Source organism: Gobius niger, assembly GCF_951799975.1.
Source record: "Gobius niger genome assembly, chromosome: 13".
NCBI classification, from domain to species: domain Eukaryota; kingdom Metazoa; phylum Chordata; class Actinopteri; order Gobiiformes; family Gobiidae; genus Gobius; species Gobius niger.
In genome coordinates, this window is record NC_136864.1 from 21050245 (window position 1) to 21070372 (window position 20128).

Here is a 20128-nt window from a genome sequence, read left to right on the forward strand (position 1 = left end):
CATGCTGTATGAATACTTATGCAAGCCCCACTTTTCACTTTTCTATTTTTTGAAAAATAACAGAATCATGTATCATTTCGCTTTCACTTCACAGTTGTCTGTTACTTGCGTGTGAATGTTAAGTAAAAAAATCAAAATAAAATCTTTATGTTTAGGGTTGTAAACAATGTGCAAAAGTTCAAGGTGTATGAATACTCACGAGAGGCACTGTATATCAATCAAACACCTACTAGGAACCTAAATCCCGCCACCGGGATGGTTAGTAAAGGCGCTACCCGCCCCAGCAGACACTGGGTCAAATACGCATCAAGTATCAAAAATACATCAACATTGATAAGTTGTTGTTTTTTTTACTTTTATGTTAAAAAAAACGTTGAGTTGTTTTATTAGAGAAGCATGTCTGCTGTGTTTCTGCTTTAAAGTCCACAAGCACACACATTTTGTTTAATGAAAGTTTTGTTGTTGTGTGATTTCTACTTATTTGATCTAATGAAAAAAATAGTAAGACTGACTGCCCACTGGTTCTTCCTGTTTAACTTATTTGTTGTCCAAAGGCCAGTCAGGGCGACACAGATGCTTACTCACAGTGTAATCATTTACACACTACTGTACATCTGGCCTAGGATTACAGATGAAAACTTGAAAACTAGCCTTTGGGCTAACTTTAGGATATTTTACTGTTATGTTCAGTGTAGGGGAGAATACTTTGCAATTGTATTTAGTTACAGAATACTGAATACTTGTCTTAAAGTGTAATTTGTTAACTTATTTTGTTACTCTGTCCAATCAGAGTACTGTATTCTGAATACTTGGAATACTTTCACATTGATTTGCATTATATTCATGCACAAAAGCGGCATATAAAAAACATGCAGCTACACCACACGGCCTGTTATGAACTCAATCAATCAATCAATCAATCAATCAATCAAACAAACAAACAAACAAACAAACAAACAAACAAACAAACAAACAAACAAACAATCAAACAAACAAACAAACAAACAATAAATTACTTTTCAAGTATTCAATGCACCTTAAAGTGCTGTACAACAAAACAACATAAACATTGATATATGACCTAGTGCAGGCAGCATAACAGTGATACAGTGGCCTATCAATAAAAGAGTTAAAACAAACAAAACTTTAAATAATTAAAAGCTCAAAGGATCTGAGAATGAGTGTCAATAATAAGAACGTCTTCAGCCTAGATTTAAAAATCGTTAACATTCACTAAGTCTGCAAAGACGTCAGTTGAGAGCCACTGACTTGGGACTTGACTTACTTCCCTGCTTTTGACTTGGACTTGAGGCCAGTGACTTGAAACTTGTAACTTGCAAAACAAGGGCTTGCTTCCATACTGCAGAGATGAATCGGTCAACCTCTCACTTGTGTGTGCTCCAGGTTTGACCATTTTGACCATTCCTACATACAGGCATGAGCAGGCCATATTGTGCCTCAGATGTCGTAAGCTTCACAAAAACAAGAAGTGAAACAGAGAGTTTTGGTTTTACAACATACAAACTTAAATGTATGTGCATGTCTTAAGTGTCCGCAATAATAGCCCCTGCATGTGTGACAGCTCAAATGTTTTTAAGATCACAAGATACACAATGTTGGATTATAAAGTATTAGTCACTGCTTAACTCACAGAGGTCATTGAGTCAGCGTCACTATGACGTCATCTGGTCCTTTGGGAAGACGCTGATTGGTTGTTAGAGAGGAGGCACCTCTCTGTCACCTGCTCCGGTGGGCTGTAGCGGCTGCAGACAAAATCAATAAGCACTTTGAAACTGACCTGGACTGGTTTCGGGCAACAAGTCTGAAGTTCTGAAAACAGTTCAGAGCGTTCAAAGGCCAACTCTGAGGGAACAGTAAAAACAAGGAAACACGTTGCTTGTGTATGCTGTCATGTTTTAGCGTGTTTAATTATTTAGCTCCACAAAAACTGCCCAAAAGACCAAACTGTTAACAGTAATATTTTATGACGTTAAAGCTACAGTAATTCAAAGCCCGACTTGTATAGCTAATTGAAGTTGCTTTGTTTTGCTTGTTTACTTAAAAAAAAAAAAAGCATGAATAAACAACAACAAAACTACAACAGTGCTTTAAATAAAAACACGTCCATATCACACCTTCTAGCTGCTGCAAAAACAATCATTTAAAAAGAAACAAATATGTAATAGGCGTCTGCAACTATCACTGATCTGTTGCCCTCTCGCTGCGCTCGTGACGCAGCCAAGGGTCAAAGACCTGTTTGTTTAAAACTTCACCCAAAACTGCATATCCCGCGCAGTTAGTATTTCTGCGTGTGCGAAGCTCATCTGCAGGTGCCAGAGGACTTCAGCCAAGATGCAGCGCGCTCTGTTCGGCCGCAGCGCGAAGCTCGCTCAACAGGCAGCTGCTGCCCTCGACGGGCCTTTGGCAGCAAGGAGCGCGACTCTGATGCAGCGACAAGAGCGTCCCATGTCCTCCGTTACGATACCACCTCCGGCATGCATGCTCCGGCCCCTTGAAGCGCCCCTGCGGTACCTATTTGGACCAGGACCTTCTAATGTTCCTCCACGCGTTTTAGCTGCAGGTGGAAGGCCGATCATTGGTCACTTGCACCCAGAAATGTATGAGGTATGACTACTTTGTGTCTGCAACAAAGACCATATGGAATTGTGGTTAGAAATGTTCAACAGTTTCGTAATTTCATCATAACTTGACATTTCTTACGATTGTAGATTATGAACGACATTAAAAAGGGGATACAGTATGCCTTCCAAACTGAGAACAACATGACCATATCCATGAGTGGCTCTGGACACGCCGCTATGGAGTGTGCAGTGTTTAACACCGTGGAGCCCGGGGAAAATGTTGTCGTTACAGTGAACGGGATATGGGGAGAACGTGTTGCTGAAATTGCAGAAAGAATGGGTACGCATTTGCGCACACTTTTACGCAGGTCAAAGTGACAACTTTTCGACTAACATATTGTTTGTATCTTTACAGGTGCCAATGTCCATAGAATGGTCAAAACTCCAGGAGGATATTTCTCCAATAAAGAAATAGAGCAGGTTGGCATCTATTCTTTAAAGGGTTTTAGACAAAAGCATAGACTTTCAATTAAATATTTTCCTCCTTTCATTAAGGTTATTGAAAAACACAAGCCTGTCCTGTTTTTCCTCACACATGGGGAGTCTTCAGCTGGGCTCTGTCATCCAATAGATGGCATTGGTGACATCTGCCGAAAGTAAGACTATAAAACTGTGGATGTTTCTCTTTGGCCCAATGTGTTGTCATATTGATTTAGTTGTGATCTATTGCACCAGACACAACTGCCTCTTCCTTGTGGATACAGTCGCCTCTCTTGGAGCAGCGCCTATTTTCATGGACCAGCAAAGTAAGTTGGGCGGCACGGTGGCGCAGCGGTTAGCGCTTGTGCTTCATATTTAGAAGGTCCCGAGTTCAATCCCCACCTGTACGGGGCCTTTCTGTGCGGAGTTTGCATGTTCTCCCCGTATACTACTGGGTTTCCCCTACCACTAAAAACATGTACAATAGCTGAATCCTCCAGCCAGGTATTTCTGACCATCAGCCTGGTTTCTCATCTGGAGATGGGTCCCTGAGTGCCGGCCCACGTTGGCTGCTCACTGCTCCTACAGGTTGGGGATGGGTCAAATGCAGAGAATGAATTTCCCTACAGGGATTATACTAAAGTATACCTTACACTTAAGTAAGTAAGTAAGTGTTTTATTGTCATTGTACGAGCGTACAACGAAATAGTGTTCAGGTGTCAGTCCTGAGCTGCTGCGGCTGAGCCGCATGACCTTGGAGGACGGAGAAACTGTAGCTTCCCTCTGTCTCCTCTGATCATCTGAAACGGTGCACCGTCTCCTGGGCTTGTCCCCGTCTCAGAGCGTGGTGTCCTGCACTGGTCAGCTTCACCTCCTCCTTCCTCCTCCTCCTGCACAGCTCGATCCGCAGTCTTTCACCATCTTCTTGTTTATACCTTTTTTAAATTTCCTGTAGCTCCTCTTGTGACGCCTCTTCTGTGCTACAAGTGTGGGGGCTCTAGGTGCCTCTTCAGTGTCTCAGAAGAAGATATTTGTAGATCTCAAATGGGTTTAGCTGATAAGCTAGCAGTGTAATGTACTTTTTGTTTGCTGCCTTTATAGACATTGACATTCTGTACACTGGATCTCAGAAGGCATTAAATGCACCTCCAGGAACTGCACCTATTTCCTTTAACGAAAGAGCTTGGTAAGATGCTATAAGATGTTATAGGCCTATTCTGTCCTTCTGTTCTGAACAATATTTGTTTTTGTTTTTTTCTTTATGCAGTCAGAAGATGTTTAACAGAAAAATCAAACCAGTGTCTTACCTCTTTGACATGACACATTTGTCTAACTACTGGGGGTGTGATGGAAAACCAGCCCGAATGTAAGTCTCTATTTGCAAGGAATCAACTGTATGGACAAACACTGCCTGTGCTAATGTGGCTTCATCTTCAGATACCACCATACTGGTCCAGTGTCTGGCTTTTTTGCACTGAGAGAGAGTCTGTCAATTTTGGCTGAAACGGTAGCAGCACCTGAGTATTTGTGTCACAGAAGATTCAAGGTTCACATTACAGATCTTTACATTACTTATATATCATCCAGGGCCTGGAAGCATCATGGAAGAAACACAAAGAAGTGGCTTCCTACCTTTACAGAGGCCTGGAAGACTTGGGCCTCAAGCTCTTCATCCCTGAGAGGGTAAGACAAAACATGCCACAGTAAAACTTGATATACATAAATCACATGATATTAATCTGACGAGATGCATTGCAGGACTTGAGGCTTCCCTCTGTCACCACAATTGCAATCCCTGAAGGCTATGACTGGAGGGAGTTGCTGATGTACATAATGAAAAACCACCAGATGGAAATGACTGGGGGACTTGGGCCATCCATTGGCATGGTGTGTTTATTATTATTATTATTATTATTATTATTACTATTATTATTATTATTATTATTATTATTATTATTATTATTATTATTATTATTATTACTATTATTATTATTATTATTATTATTATTATTATTATTATTATTATATTATTATTATTATTATTATTATAATTATTATTAAGTTAACTTTTTATGAAGTAAACTCTATTATGTTTGGGAGTTTTATCACAAACTTGCAAAGTAAATGTGTTTTTTTACATGCACCCCACTAATGTATACTACTCCTTATCAGGTAATGCGGATTGGACTAATGGGATACAATTGTGAGAAGCATAATGCTGATATGGCACTGCACGCTCTGGCAGACGCTCTCAAGAACTGCAAAAAGAGCAAAGCCTAAATCATTCTTTTTGAGCTGAAATAAAGAGACATTGCTCAGGAATGCTACAGTGTGATTTCAGGAAACTCGCGTGACGACTTTTCTGCAAAACACCTGCACTACTTACTATTAGGACAAGTGAAATGGATTGATGTGAATTTTAGGAATAAATACATTTATTTTTCAGTTGTTGTTTTTTTTGTACTATTTTATTTCTCTATACTATACTATAATGTAAATAATATAAATAAACATGTCAGAAGGGTTTACATATTATACTACATTTCCCAAGATTCCTTAGTGTAAGTAAGAGCAGTTCACGTCAGGTCGACTTTCAGCCAGTCTTACTTTACAAACACTTCTGTCATGACCAGTCCCATCAGTAACACAGGTGAGTTGATGCCAACTTAAGCAGCATTGCGTTGACCTTCCTGTCTGTAAAAATCACAAATATTCCATAGATAGTTATTTATTATTGTCACTGACATCAAGGGAGCCATAAATGAATGCTAGCAGGCGGCAGGCTAACTTTTCAAAACGAAAGTAACCAATGTTACAGCCTCCTGTTGTTCCTATTGTACATGTCTATTTTGCTCAATCTTGAAGGATGTTGACATTAATTCAACCTCACTCAGTAATGTACCACTACTAAAACAACAACAACGAACATACTTTATCTTCATATCCACGGTTATACCTGGCGGTGCACAGCAGCGCCACCTGCTGTCTTAAAACTATATTGCATGGCCGATCTTTACCATTCCTGTTCCCCAACCGTGGATGAGAGACGCAGAGCAGATCCTCTTGTTCAGGGCCCCTCCTCCCGCGGGCAACTTAACTCCCTAAACTTCCTTAAACGTTTATTTTATTTTATTAGTGAACTTCTCATTTATAATCATGACCTGGCCTGGCAGGCCAAGACAACACAAGGGCAGTAAGATAATTTAAAGCATCTATCCATCCATTTTCTTCCACTTTATCCGGGCCGGTTTGTGGAGGCAACAGTCTGAGAAGAGATGCCCAGACTTCCCTATAAGTGTGGGCATAAATTATAGCAGTATAATTATCGTGGTATAATATATTACTACTACTACTTCTAACCCTTCTTTTCCTATTTTCTTTCTCGTCTTTGAGCTGGCTCCTCTCAACATGACGGAGCAGCGGCTCTACTCTGAGCCTCTCCCAGGTTGACTGAGCTCCCATAGAGATAGGGTTATCTCTAAGGGTGTGCCCAGCCACCCTGCGAGGAAACTCATTGGCCTAATTAATTGGCCTAAATAATTGATAATAACTTTAATTTAAAAATCAACAGTTTGGAAAGTAGTAGTAGTAGTAGAGAAATGTTTCTCTTTTATGTGTGTGATGAACCTTGTTGTACTTGCAATAGAACATCCAACCAAGTATTAATAACATAGTGTTTATTTATGCCCAGTGCCGCTGAATGCAGCTCTGGCTCCTCTTGAATGGCTGTTGGGGACATGGGAGTCCGACGAACCTGGAGAAGGCACTTTCCCAACTATAAAGCCTTTCCATTACACCGAGACGCTGCACTTCAGCCATGTTGGACAGCCAGCCATCAACTATATGTGAGCTATTGGGGAAAATCTGTACAATTTCTGCCGTATGTCGCATGTTTGCTAACAATCCTTACTGTATTTTATGTCCTCATGTAGGTTTAATGCCTTTCAAATAGAAACTAAGAGACCTCTTCACCGGGAGTGTGGCTTCATTCGGCTGAAACCTGGTACAAACCATGTGGTATTCATAAATGCACAAAATACAGGTAACTTACTTTCAAGTTGGTTAGTTTTCTATTTATGCCAATATTATGAATACTGTGCATCTAATTATAAAGCATTTTTATCAATATCAACATGTTACTACTTACTGTGACCCTGAAAAGTGACCCTCCAAGTTGTGAAATGTGCCCTGTGAAGAATTTGGATGCTACAAAGGAATGACTTTGCACCACAACTAACATTTAAATTTAGTGGCTTCCCCTTTCATTGTGTGTAATAAAAAAAAAACGGGTATAAGGCCTTTAATTTTACTGTAAACTGCACTCATACAAGGTTTGGTGGACATTGAAGAGGGGGAGCTTACAGAGAATCAGCTGAACTTGCAGAGCTGTTCCTTGTCCAGGATTTCTTTTGCGAAAGAACCCCATGTTCACCAGGTGAGAGCCCTGTTGCCGAAAAGATTTCCTGCACTACGTGGACTTTGCAGTGACCTCAGATGCTTCCCTTTATTTTTCAGATTTGCCGAGTGCTTCGGCTCCGACCAGATGGGAAGTTGGAACAGACAGTTTCCATGGCAACAAACAACGTGCCATTGACGCAGCATTTGCACATCACTTATCAACGAACCTCCTGAGCTGACGATTATGTTTTCTGTTTAGAAATAATACTGGGAATGTCTAAATATAACTAATGCATTTGCCCCATTATTATTTAATATTTAAGAGGAAGCTCTGGCAGCGGGTCTTTATTTAGAGGTGTGTGTTGGGGTAAATAAACAATAAGCACTTTTCTTCCAGACAAACAAGGAGGCCGAACTAGTAAGTCTCAAATACTGTATGAGATGTTTTGCTGTATATTGTCTTCTTCACATTTTCATATTTTGGGTATACATATTTTTCACAATATCTGTATTTTCTACGGTGTTACAACTAAATAAGTAAAATGCTGATTCAATGAATTGTAGCATGGTTTATTGTGAAAAATACATAAACTAACACTGATTGGGGACAACTCACAGGCATAATGCTCAATTACCAGATGAGCACTTGTTTTGTGGCTGTCTATACTGCAGTGACATTGTGAAACCAAATGCAAATGTACATTCCAAGATAAAAAATAAAATAAAAAATAAATATCATTTATAAAACAATACACAAAAAAATGCTAGTATCACAGACCCCAGGCTTGTACTTAAAAATAAGTTTCATGCCTTGTCATCTTTGGTCAAAAATTCATCATCCCTTTCATAAATAACAGCTTCTGCCAGTATGCAGTGTTTCTTTGGTTCTGTACAAACAGTACAAACCTCATAATACATTTAATTCAGCACTGCACCACTGTGACTTTAAAAGCCGTCACATAGAAATGTGAGCCAGCTCTGTTTTCATTACATGCACAACTCTCACTGCATTGTCACTTCCTCCAAGGTCACACAAAACAGCGTGAAAGCAGAGACAGTTCTCCACAGGACATGTCCCCTCTCTTATCTGACCCACAATTGAAGCAGGTTTTAGGTACAAGACCAACTGTACCGACTGAAGCCAGGACAAAGATAGACTGAAATACATCTGGAGTTCATCTGTGAATTCTTCAGCATTACTCTCTGGATGAAAAGTAATACCTAACATCTTCATGAATAAAAGGGGTGCTGATGAAACAGTTGTTGGTGAGTCAGCAGCAGAACGGGCCTTCAATCATCCCATCTTGTTTTACTGAAGTACAAGTCTCAGCAACACCACTGGCTGCTGTGGTGCAATAGCTTTCAGGGCTCCTTCATTATGTAAACGTACATTGATGTGAGGAAGTATTTCATAGAGTCTATCACTGAGGACATCCAGTGCTGCTCAGGAATAAAGTCTTTTCTCACCACGCATTTAGTAATCTCCGTCTGGGGAAGAGAGACAATGATTTTTCATTATTATTTCATTTATCTTTGAGTACTACATTGTGATGCCTCAAATATCTTAAACTAGAACACCAATAAAAGCAAGTATTTAAATTGATGGAATAGGCACTATAGGCAGTCTTTGAATGCGTTGCCACTTTATTTTGTCCCTGGACAAAATAAAGTTATATATATATATATATAGTATATAGTATATTAGTACTAGTATATTACTTCTGTAATTCAACTTAAACTGTGAAACTAATATATGATGTAGACTCATTACATGCAAAGTAACATATGTCAAGCCTTTGTTCTATTTTTGATGATTATGGCTTACAGTCCATTTTTAAAGTATTCTAATTTTCTGAGATTTTTAATTTGGGTTTTTACAAGCTGTGAGCCGTAATAAATCAAAATGATAACAATTATTATTATTATTATTATTATTATTATTATTATTATTATTATTATTATTATTATTAAGATAAGATAAGATAAACCTTTATTGATCTCACAAAGGAGAAATTCACTTGTTACAGTCGGCGTTCAAGAAGAAGAGTTAATAAAGTGCAGCTGATACAGAGATGATTGCACATGTTACTTTACAGTCTTATTGTACAGTCTGACAGCAGTGGGGATGAAGGCTTTGCAGTAGCGCTCCGTCCTGCACTGAGGGTGTCTTTATTCCGGACACTAAAAAGATGGTCCATATCAAAAGAAAAGAAAAGACACACAAAACAATACATTTATCTCCTGTATAGGCTCAGCAGCCAGTGAGTCTAAATAAAGGCCACATACCTCACTTTGCATGCAATGAGTCTATCATATATTACTTTCACAGATTAAGTTGAATAATAGAAGTAAATGTACTTTTTCATGATATTCTACTTATATGACGAGCACCTGTATATAGTATATTAGTGATTTTGCCACGTCTCCATGGCTGTGCAGTCTTTTACCGTGCATTTGTATATCTTATCACTTTGTCTGATAGCCTGTGTTTTTTTGTATAGATATTCAGAAGAGTGCAGCACAAAAATAATTTTAAAAAAGCATATAATGGACACTGGCTGCTGTTTGCCCTCTCTGTTTCTTGTTTTTTCCATTAAATCAATAGATATGATAATATACGGTTATTAAAATATCTTTAGCGGGACCTATTCAAAAATACACTTAGTTCAGCTTAGTTCAATTAAAACGCATTTAGAATGGTGCAATTGTTATTAACAGAGCTTATAAACTTACAAAAATCATAAAATATTGCTCCTTGAGCACAACACGTAAGGTCTTCATTAAGTTTAGAGTCTTGTTATTAGAAGTATATAAAAAAATACTATTTGGCACTGCATTTAAAGAACTAGGTAAGATCCCTATAAGATGATAAGATAAAAAAGACCCTCCAGTACTACTCACCCATCCTCCACGCCGCTTCAGCCATTGAAACAGGTACTTGCGAACAAACTGGCCAAGACTGTCCACAATAACGTGAACATTATTCACCCGGCCTTGTCTCACACAGTCCACTGCTAGAGCACCTGCTACTGCATACATGGCCACGACTTTCCCCCAGGTTATACCTACAACAACAAAACAAGTGGTTTTACACTTCAAAGCAAAGTCCAACACTGTTAAAACTGTGGGTTCAGCATTCAATCACACTCATCCCAAATACAAGATTGAGGCTTGTATTATTGGCAATGACTTATGAAACAGCACCACTAAGATAGAAGTTATCTGCGGTCATTGTATAGGGCATGAATACTTATGTCACAATTAAACATTTGTTTCTTTTTACATGTATTTGTATTCATTGTATGTATCCTTTTAGAGTAATCACTGGAGAATTTTTGGCAGTGAAAACGTTCTAAACCCACAGATAGTATAATTAAACTCTGTTTTATTTCATGCGTTATATTGTTTTTTGCACTACACTGTATGTGACCTGACCCCATCCTTTTATTGCAGCTGTTATAGCACACACTAAAATGAGCTGTAAATTCAAGGTTAAAGTCAACAAGTCAGTGCATTTGTGTTTGAGAAGCCGATAAGACACCTCGCCGTGCTACAGTTGCATTGAACTTGACCGGACTTGCCTTCCTGTGTGTGGGCGTTGGTGACGCAAGTAAAGGAAAGAAAGCAAAGTATGTGAAAACAACTGCAATCAAACCCAATAACACCAGCGTTATTTTTAGCAAAGCCAACCTGAAAACAATATACGCTCGGAATAGATAGCATCTTATTGCTGCCTTTTCCATGTAAGGTTTTGAGGCCAGTGCAGCTTGTTATAATGACCGCCAGTGATGCAGTGACCAGAGTAATGGCATTAGCCTCTTTCAGAGCAGCTTAGGAGGTCATTGCTGGACCAGAATGCTGACCTACACTAAGAGAGCTGCTCTGGTATAATGGGATAGACGTCTTTAAATAAGATCTCTGGTTTGCTAAGGCTATGAGGCAGCGTCATGTCTCACTCCTTACTGAGAAGAAAACCAAGAATAGAGTGAAGATTGTCGGGGATAAGGGAGAGGCTCAGAAACATGAATGAAAGAAACGGCTATGGAGAACAGAAGCTTAATAATGATGCATTCATACAAAACATGAATTCTGATATTTCCAGTACACACCTTAAAACTAGATAAGAGAAATAATAGATAAGATAGGTCAATTTAAGATAGAAGATAATATACAATAAAACCGATTGAAGTTTAAATTTAGATTATTAAATTCATATTTAAACATGAAGCTTTTGTCACTCGCATATTTAATCTAATTTTTACTCAAATAAGAGTACTACTGTTACTTCAAAATAATATTACTCAAGTAGAAGCAAAAGTACTGTGATAAGTCCTGGTTAAAAACAAACCAAAGCTGTACCCATTTGTAAATAGCACTGAGTCTGTGTCAACGTAGGTGTGAGTGCATACAGTTGGTATGAGTGTGACTGACAAAGTTTTATACAAATGTTTGTATTTATGTATTTTATTATTGTAAACTGTGTAGAAAGGCCCAACCAGGGACATGAGCTGCGAATTAGCACAAGCTACAAGCTCTTCATGCATCGCATCAGCTGCAAATATTAATTGTAACTATGTTGATGGTATCGTCCCTGATAAATAAATAAATAAATAAAATAAAGCTACTCTAAGAAGTAGCTTAAACTTAAGAGTTATACATACTACTCCCGCTTGGTCATTACACTGACAAAAAAGACAGCTATTAAAGCTATTTTGCATCGCAACTGAAGCAAATCTTCATGCACTTTCTATTTATATGTATTTTTGCCCAGCACAGAAGGCCGGGGCAGTCTGAGTTCAACTGTTTGTTTGTCTTTATGAGGAATCCCACGCTGTGTCTAAAAACATCCTCATGACGCCTAAACAAGCACAACTGCAGCCCGAACATGGGCATTATATCAAGTCACCATCTATTTTATCTTTCTAGAACATGATTGCAGAGACCTAAACTAGAGGGTCAGCAAGTGTAATACATACCACTCCCATGGAGACACAATAAACAATACATTACTTGAGTATATATTACTTACATTTTGCCAATGCAACCATTCAAATCTGGATTTTGCTTTTATTGTACTGCTTTTACCAGGCAGTCCCTCACTCTACTTATCTAGGCCTTCAAATAACTTCTGAATTCTCTTATTTTACGCCATTAACATTAGTCTTTCAAGGGACATCATCATTTTGTTTTGTCATCCTGTTAGTATTTGATTTGCTTCTCATGTTCCGGCCAAACACATCAGTGACACGAGGTTTGTCATCACCACCAACCTGTTGAGAAAATCTGTGTGGCCACACCAATGAAGGCATCAGACACCATGCTCTCCATGGCAACAGAAATGTTGAGCTGCCGAGCCACGTTCCTGTACAAACCGGGCTGTATACTCTCCAGCTCGTCGCCTGGGCAACCGAGAATGGGACAGAAGACAGCAAAAACGTTCATGGTCAGTGACAATTTCAGGTATAACAGGTATCATTTTGGGCAGACAAACTAATAAATAAAGATTGCACATTTTTGCATAGTAGGGTTTACAAATCCAAATGCACACGAGTTGTTTTGTAAAAGATATCTTGTCTTTTAGTTTCACGAGTCAAGATATACAACAGGAAGGTTGTTTAAAGATAAATTACAATCTAATCTAATGTGCTGCAAAAAGGACTTCTAAAATCTTACCGAGGCAGAGAAGCACCACTGATATTTCACAGACTGATGTGTTTGAGCTGGAGAAATTGAGTTCAGTTTTTGACCAGCCCAGGCCATTTTGGTTAAGTCTCGAAATAATGTAGTCTCTGCACAGCGCTTTAGACTGTGACACCAGTTCCTTTTCAGTCAGAGAGCGGTCAAACACATCCAGGACCTCTGCAGCAAAGCCAGTAGAGCGCCGCAGGACGTCCATGTCAGAGGGATGTAGGTCAGAGAGCAACTGACCTCAGGAGATCAGTGTTGAAGAACGGGACAATCAGGCACCTGGGAGGAGGATCGCACACAAAAGATTGGTACAGTCAAAGCAAAAGTAATCATTATGTGTCAGATAAAAGACGGTTCACATTGGTACAAAATGTAGCAAATATAAATACCCAGACACACAAAACAAAAAACATCCCCTCTAAGACAGATACAAAGCACCACCATAGGGCCCCTCTTGGGGAAGACTACCTTGTGCATGTAATTCTGACCAGACTTACATAAGAATGAATTGTAGGCGTTATTGTTGTGAGTGGGACAGCACAAGGCATAGCAAATTCTTAAGTTATGCAATACGCACTGATATAGAGTCGTTTATCTAACAAGAAGATAAGCAATTCAATAGTTAATCAGCTAAATATTGTTTCCTCACTGAGAGACCATTTTACACTTTCACTCATGAAGGCACAACGCTTACCTTCATTATATCATCGTTGGCTACAGAGATGACAGCGATGATTGGCAATATTATGATGATAATTGTTGTGTGCTAACCTTAATACTTAATTAGGCGCTGCACTCTGAATTCAATCATGACCAGCGTACTCTTTTAGTTGCTTTATTCATCAACGCGGACCACTCAACATGCCGCTCCGGAGGCTCAACTTGAATCTCCACATCCGGCTTATACGTCATCGCGCATAGACGTAACCTGATATCAATACATGACATCCCCCTTTTCCTTTGAAATCAAAGTTTACCATCACAAACATTTCTTTCTTTTTTTTTTTTACATTCCATCATTTCCTTATCTTACTTACTAACAATGTATTTTCTAACTGTCTCACAACACATGAACACGTTCTGTTATAACAAACCTTTTACTTGTTTTTATCTCTTATTTATTTAACCACAAAGTCTCGAAACCTCTCTGGTGCCTTTCTAGCCCTCTGGGGTCTGTTTGTTTGTGTCTCTGGACCCTGAGTGCCCTCTTGTGGTGTTGGACTGAAAATGTCAGTATTTTTGTTTACGTCACTTTCCTCCCTTTCAGGTATTATGTCTTGTCCATAATGTTCTTCGTTGGTCTCACGTGTCACATATTTCTTTACATGTGTCGTGTTTCGGTGGTAACGTGCTCCAGTTGGTGATTCAACTACGACTTGGTTTCCAGTTTTGTTCACAATTTTGTGAGGTGTTGCGTTAAACGGTGTTGTAAACTTGTCCACTTTGTCTTGTTGAACCAGTACTGTGTCTCCTATGTCCACTTTTGAGTACTGAGCACCTCTTCGTTCATCAGCATATATCTTTGCCTTTCCTTTTTGTTCAGCGTCTCTGTCACGTACATCCAAAGCAGAAGTTTTCATTTCACAAATGTCCGGTAACTTTCCTCTCATTTTCCGATTAAACAGGAGTTCTGCTGGACTTTTGCCTGTGATTGGATGTTCAATGCTTCGATAAACTGTGACATATTTCCTCAATTCTCGTTTCCAGTCAAGTCCTTCAGCTTGTGCGATCCTGATCCTTTTCATCATTGATGCGTTTTGGCGCTCGACTTCTCCATTGGCTTGAGCCCATTTTGGTGTTGTTCTCACATGTTTAAGTCCATTGTTTTCACAATATTCTCTGAACAATTCAGATTTGAACTGCGGTCCGTTGTCTGATTTAATGGTAACTGGTAGTCCATGTCTGCTGAAGATACAGTCAATAGAATCAATTACCTTTTCTGCAGTGGTAGAAGTCATTACATCATACTCATAGTATCTACTGTAGTAATCTACTAGAACGAGTATCGAATGATTGGAAGGTAGCGGTCCTAGTAGGTCTACAGCAACATCTTGCCAAGGTCCATCCGGTAAGAGTGTATTTCTCAGTGGTTCAGGTGGATCTGGTCTGGCTACTATTTGACATCCGTGACATGTTTTACAGTGTTTTTCCGCAGCTTTGTCCATGCCAGGCCACCACACTTTTGTTCTGAGATGTTGTTTGGTTCCGACAATTCCTAAATGTCCCTCATGAGCTAGTGACAGTGCTTTAGCTCTGAGCTTTTCCGGCAATACAATGCGAGTCCCTCGCAAAACTATATATCCTATTACACACAGTTCATTTGCGATAGGTGCATATGTTTTACATTTGTCAAAATGTCCATTTTCAATTGCCTGCCGCACCTCAATTAACTCTGAGTCTGTAGCAGAGGCTTCTTCAACCTCTCTTGTGGTAAGTGCTTTTGGAGTTGCATTTACTGTAACGAATCTCACGTATTCCTCTGATTCATGTTTGTGAATCTCCTTTGTAGCTGTGTCTGACAGCAGTCTTGACAGTGAATCAGCGATGTTTTGTTTCCCTGCAACGTGTACAATTCTAAAGTCATATGGTTGTAGTCTGAGAACCCATCTTTCTATGCGTGCACATGGTTTTGACCTCTTGCTGTATATGACCTCTAATGGCTTGTGGTCTGTGAGTAGGTCAAACTTTCTACCATACACATAGGGATGTAGTCTTTCACATGCCCATACCAGTCCTAGGGCTTCTTTTTCTGTTTGTGAGTATCTCCGCTCACAGTCTATTAAGCTACGACTTACATAGCACACAGGTACCTCTTCCCCACCCTGTTCCTGTATCAGCACCGCGCCCAAGCCTACTGGGCTTGCATCTGCTATGACTTTGGTAGGGGCTTCTTTGTCAAAGTAAGCTAGTGTACCTGCTCTGGTTAGTTCCGTTTTCAATGTCTCAAAAGCATGTTTTTGCTCTGGTCCAAATGTAAACAAAGTGTCTTTTCGTGTTAAACGTCTTAATGGTTCTGAGAGTGTAGCAAACTGTGGTATGAACCTGCTGCTAAAGCCTACCAGTCCAAGAAAGCTTCTCACCTCTGCAGCAGTCTTTGGCTCTCTGGCTTCCATCACAGCTCTCACTCTTTCTTCCGTTGGTCCGATGCCTCTTTGTGTCAGTAGTATTCCCATGAACACAAGTCTGTCCATGTTGAACTGGCACTTTTCTGGGTTTAGTGTCAATCCACATTCAGAAAGTCTCTTCATGACAGCATGCAAGCTCTTGTCATGTGTTTCCTGGTCCGGTGCGTGTATAATCACGTCATCTGAGATGTTCTCAACTCCTTCAATGCCTGACAGTGCATTAGCGATCTCGTGTTGGTATTGCTCACTGGCTGACGAGACTCCAAATATTAGTCTTTTATATCTGTAAACTCCGTTGTGCACTGCAAATGTTGTGATCTCTCTGGACTCTGGGGTTAGCTCCAACTGATGGTAGCCCCACTTGAGATCTAGCTTGCTGAAGATTGCAGAGCCGTTTAGTCCTTGAAGTATTTCATCCACTGTGGGGATAGGGTATCTTTCTCTGACTATTGCCTCATTTGCTTTTCTCATGTCTAAGCACATTCGGATATCTTTATCACTTTTCTTTGGGAGTACCACTACAGGGTTTACCCAAGGTGTAGGTCCTTCTACACGCTCTACAATGTCCATGTCAATCAGTTCGTTTATCTTTTTCTCCACTGCATCCCTTAAATGGTAGGGTATGCGCCTCAGTGGTTGTGCAACTGGTTTCACATTTGGGTCAATGTACAGGCTTATCTGTTTAGTGTTTAGTTTCCCTACTCCTTTAAACACTTTTGGGTACTGCTCTTTAAGAGAGTGCTTTAGATCTGTGACAGCCGCCACATGTTCACCTATTTTCAACACCCTTAGTTTAACAGCAGTCTTTTTCCCCAGGAGTGGTTCACCATTGCCTTTTATCACAATAAACTCGGCCTCCTCAGTCTTTTCACCAATACTGATTTCACATCTGAATGCACCTTTAACAGATAGTGACTGGGTTGAGGAATATGCATACAAGTTCCTCTGCTCTTTGGGTACATATGAATGGCACTTTATCTTTTCAGCCTTTAGCTTTTCCCATACGTTTTCACCCATTATATTACTTGTAGCACCAGAATCTATGAGCATTTTTAACTCAACTCCCCCCACAGAAAATGTTAGTTTCTCAGGTACATTATCATCCTTTACAATGAATGCATAATCATCTTGTTCAACAACATTCACATTTTGTTTCTTATGTCCTTTGGTACGACACATTTTTGAGAAATGGTCTTTACCATTGCACTTGCGACATGTTTGTCCTCGTGCTGGGCATTTTGGATCCTTACCCATGTGATCAGTATATCCACACCTGTAACACTGTCTGTCCGTCATACTTTCTTCTTTCATTTTTACTTTTGGTTTCATGTACTTTCCTTTCTTTGTCGTTGCGATCCGGTTGACGGTGTCCTCTTCTTTTCTCTCCCTGGTAACGCTCATTGCTGCCAACTGCTCCTCCACTCGTTCACATTGCGAAGCCACCTCCAACGTGCGAGCCAATGTTAAACCTGGACCTTCTTCTAGTAGCTTTCTCCGTACGTATTCAGAAGTGCATTTACACAGGATAGCATCTCTTATTTGGTTATCTCTGTCTCCCCGAAAGTCACAGTCCTTTGCAGCTTGTCTCAAACGAGTACAAAATTGTTGCACTGTCTCACCTTGTTTTTGGGACAACTTGTGAAAAGTCTGTCGTGCATATGCTGCATTTACTTGTGGAACGAAATACGTGTTGAGCGCTTCCACCGCCGCCGCGTAGTCAGTCGCCTCGCCCGTGCGCGGTAAAGTAGAGAAAATGTCCTGCACGTCTTGTCCGGCCAAGTGCAGTAGAAGGGCACGTCTCCTCTGTTTAATTGCATCTGTAGCATCATCGGCCAAAATTAGTCCTTTCCCGTCCGCAAACAACTCGAAAGATGTTAACCATCTCGTCCATCTCGGTCCGAGTGTAGCAGGATCCGTGTAGCAAGCAAACGGTGAAATGCCTGACTTTTCCATGTTAGCTTGAAACTTTCGCTGCTAACTCGCCGTGTCGCCGTCGGTTTCTTTGATTTACCAAAAATAAAAAATGGTCCTCATTTTCCTCGTCGCCATTGTTGTGTGCTAACCTTAATACTTAATTAGGCGCTGCACTCTGAATTCAATCATGACCAGCGTACTCTTTTAGTTGCTTTATTCATCAACGCGGACCACTCAACATGCCGCTCCGGAGGCTCAACTTGAATCTCCACATCCGGCTTATACGTCATCGCGCATAGACGTAACCTGATATCAATACATGACAATAATTTCCAAAGAGGCAATTCAGTCAGGTGTGGTATGTGCGTTCCCAATCCAAATAGCCGCACTTCCGCCGCCGTGATGCCTTTTTTTGTTGTTGTCAATAATACAAACCAGACAAAATATGATAGTTATTCAAAGTTTTGCCCCGGCACTCGTTTACAGCTCTCCGTTCAGATCCACTCGTTGACTAGAGGCTCGAGGCGCAGAGGCAGGAGAGGACGCCTACCTGTTGGTTAGATCCGCCTCCTGTTGCCTCGCAGTGGGTGGGTTTGTTTTAGACGCTTCAAGCGCGCAACAAGGGCGGAGCGCACCCACTATTTCATTGAAAAGCCTTTTGTTGAATTGTGTAGCTTTTGACAAGAGGATACTAATATTAAACAGAAGGGAAATATGACTTATTGGGCTTTATTTTTCAGTTCTTCGCACTAGTTTGTGGGTGTTTATGTAAGAGTGTCGCACTGGAGCCAAAAGCGTCACACTTAATCCCCAGCACTGACCAGCTGACAAATAGACCTTGCAAGACATGCTCTCAAACAGCAGGGTAAAGCAATTGCTGTCAGATGAAGAGTTAAAATCGAAACATGACTTGTATTATAGATAAGCCAACAATACAAAGCTTCAATAAAACAAATAATGGTTTAAAGGTGCTGTTTTGAAATTGAATTGGTTTAAGAAGATGCATTTATTTTGGGGAAAGCATTTTAAGTAATATTTTGCCATCATAAACTATAAGGGTAAGTGGAAAGCATAGACTGTAAAAAAGGCCCACAAAGTCTTTTAGACTCTTAGGCCACACGATGTCGCTGTTCTCTGACAATGATTTACTAATGGCGTGATTAGGCCGATGTAAAATAAATAATCCTGCTATGTAGGCTATAAAACTGCATGTTCTGTATCTGGCTAGCCATGATGGATCTATAATGGGTCTTTTAGGCACCAGATAACTGGATCTGGGGGAGGTGGGCGTGTTGATGGTGAAAGTATGTTATTGTCTGTTCTGTGTTGTTTGCCTGTATTATGTTGTGTATTTTTGTATTTGGTTGTTTGTAGGCTATTTATTTGTTTTCTGTACTGTTAGTTGTGTTTTATGCCCACCCCCTGAAAATTAGATGCTACATCTAAAGAGGCATTTTATAATTAAATCATAAATAAGTAAAGTAATGAAATCATTACATTTGTATGGTCTAGCTCATAAAAAGCCATGTATTTATTTGTTTGTTTGTTTGTTTATTTGTTTATTTGTTTGTTTGTTTGACTGTTTGTTTGTTGTTTACATGATATATACCTGGGAGTAACTCGTAAGTTTCCATGGAAGGCAGGCTGTCTTAGAGTAATTAGCATTTCAGAGGGTGAAGTGAATTTCACAAGATCGCTCATTCTTACAATTTAAGCCTTTATTCACTCAGTTATTGGGGCATACCTGCCAGACTTAAGTGCACAATTATGTATGTTTTCAGCATTATTCAGCCCTGGCAAAATGCTTTTGGTTGTCACAGAATTTTCATCTATGATTCAAAAAATGTATCCAAGTATTCGTATAATTTGGCTGTTGCAGCAAAATGCCTGTGTAAATGGTTAAATTGGTTAATTGAAAACCATGAGGATGTCGAACACTGC

The 20128-nt window shown here is 39.9% G+C and overlaps 3 protein-coding genes across 4 annotated transcripts; 2 read left to right on the forward strand and 1 right to left on the reverse strand.

Moving 5' to 3' along the window:
* The first annotated feature begins 2199 nt into the window (after positions 1 to 2199).
* agxtb (alanine--glyoxylate and serine--pyruvate aminotransferase b) lies at positions 2200 to 5375 on the forward strand. The gene is made up of 11 exons (XM_079569631.1): positions 2200 to 2625; positions 2730 to 2922; positions 2998 to 3062; positions 3138 to 3238; positions 3318 to 3388; positions 4164 to 4248; positions 4330 to 4428; positions 4500 to 4569; positions 4650 to 4745; positions 4821 to 4949; positions 5235 to 5375. The coding sequence occupies exons 1-11, from the start codon at positions 2353 to 2355 to the stop codon at positions 5340 to 5342; spliced, it is 1290 nt and encodes a 429-aa protein (XP_079425757.1). The 5' UTR covers positions 2200 to 2352; the 3' UTR covers positions 5343 to 5375.
* Positions 5376 to 5687: 312 nt separating this feature from the next.
* thap4 (THAP domain containing 4) lies at positions 5688 to 7728 on the forward strand (the record flags this gene model as incomplete). Its single annotated transcript, XM_079568779.1, has 5 exons — positions 5688 to 5712; positions 6754 to 6907; positions 6995 to 7104; positions 7394 to 7497; positions 7578 to 7728. The coding sequence occupies 5 exons, from the start codon at positions 5688 to 5690 to the stop codon at positions 7692 to 7694; spliced, it is 510 nt and encodes a 169-aa protein (XP_079424905.1). The 3' UTR covers positions 7695 to 7728.
* Positions 7729 to 8051: 323 nt separating this feature from the next.
* bokb (BCL2 family apoptosis regulator BOK b) lies at positions 8052 to 13906 on the reverse strand. 2 transcript variants are annotated; one of them, XM_079570212.1, is made up of 5 exons: positions 13843 to 13906; positions 13134 to 13427; positions 12731 to 12859; positions 10362 to 10525; positions 8052 to 8948 (listed from the first exon to the last, which is right to left on the reverse strand). In XM_079570212.1, exons 2-5 carry the CDS (start codon positions 13354 to 13356, stop codon positions 8823 to 8825), a joined length of 642 nt encoding a protein of 213 aa, XP_079426338.1. In that variant the 5' UTR covers positions 13357 to 13427; positions 13843 to 13906; the 3' UTR covers positions 8052 to 8822. The 2 variants fall into 2 exon arrangements, with proteins under 2 accessions (XP_079426338.1, XP_079426339.1); XM_079570213.1 differs by lacking the exon at positions 13843 to 13906 and adding an exon at positions 13617 to 13634.
* Positions 13907 to 20128: the final 6222 nt, after the last annotated feature.

Excerpts from the sequence above, each read along its gene's own strand:
- agxtb (XM_079569631.1), top strand. The coding sequence starts at position 2,353 with ATGCAGCGCGCTCTGTTCGGCCGCAGCGCGAAGCTCGCTCAACAGGCA. Across the intron at positions 4,249-4,329 it reads TCCTTTAACGAAAGAGCTTG|TCAGAAGATGTTTAACAGAA; the intron begins GTAAGATGCTAT and ends TTCTTTATGCAG. Across the intron at positions 4,570-4,649 it reads TGTCAATTTTGGCTGAAACG|GGCCTGGAAGCATCATGGAA; the intron begins GTAGCAGCACCT and ends TATATCATCCAG.
- bokb (XM_079570212.1), bottom strand. The coding sequence starts at position 13,356 with ATGGACGTCCTGCGGCGCTCTACTGGCTTTGCTGCAGAGGTCCTGGAT. Across the intron at positions 12,860-13,133 it reads AGTGGTGCTTCTCTGCCTCG|GCGACGAGCTGGAGAGTATA; the intron begins GTAAGATTTTAG and ends TCGGTTGCCCAG. Across the intron at positions 10,526-12,730 it reads CACACAGATTTTCTCAACAG|GTATAACCTGGGGGAAAGTC; the intron begins GTTGGTGGTGAT and ends TTGTTGTTGTAG.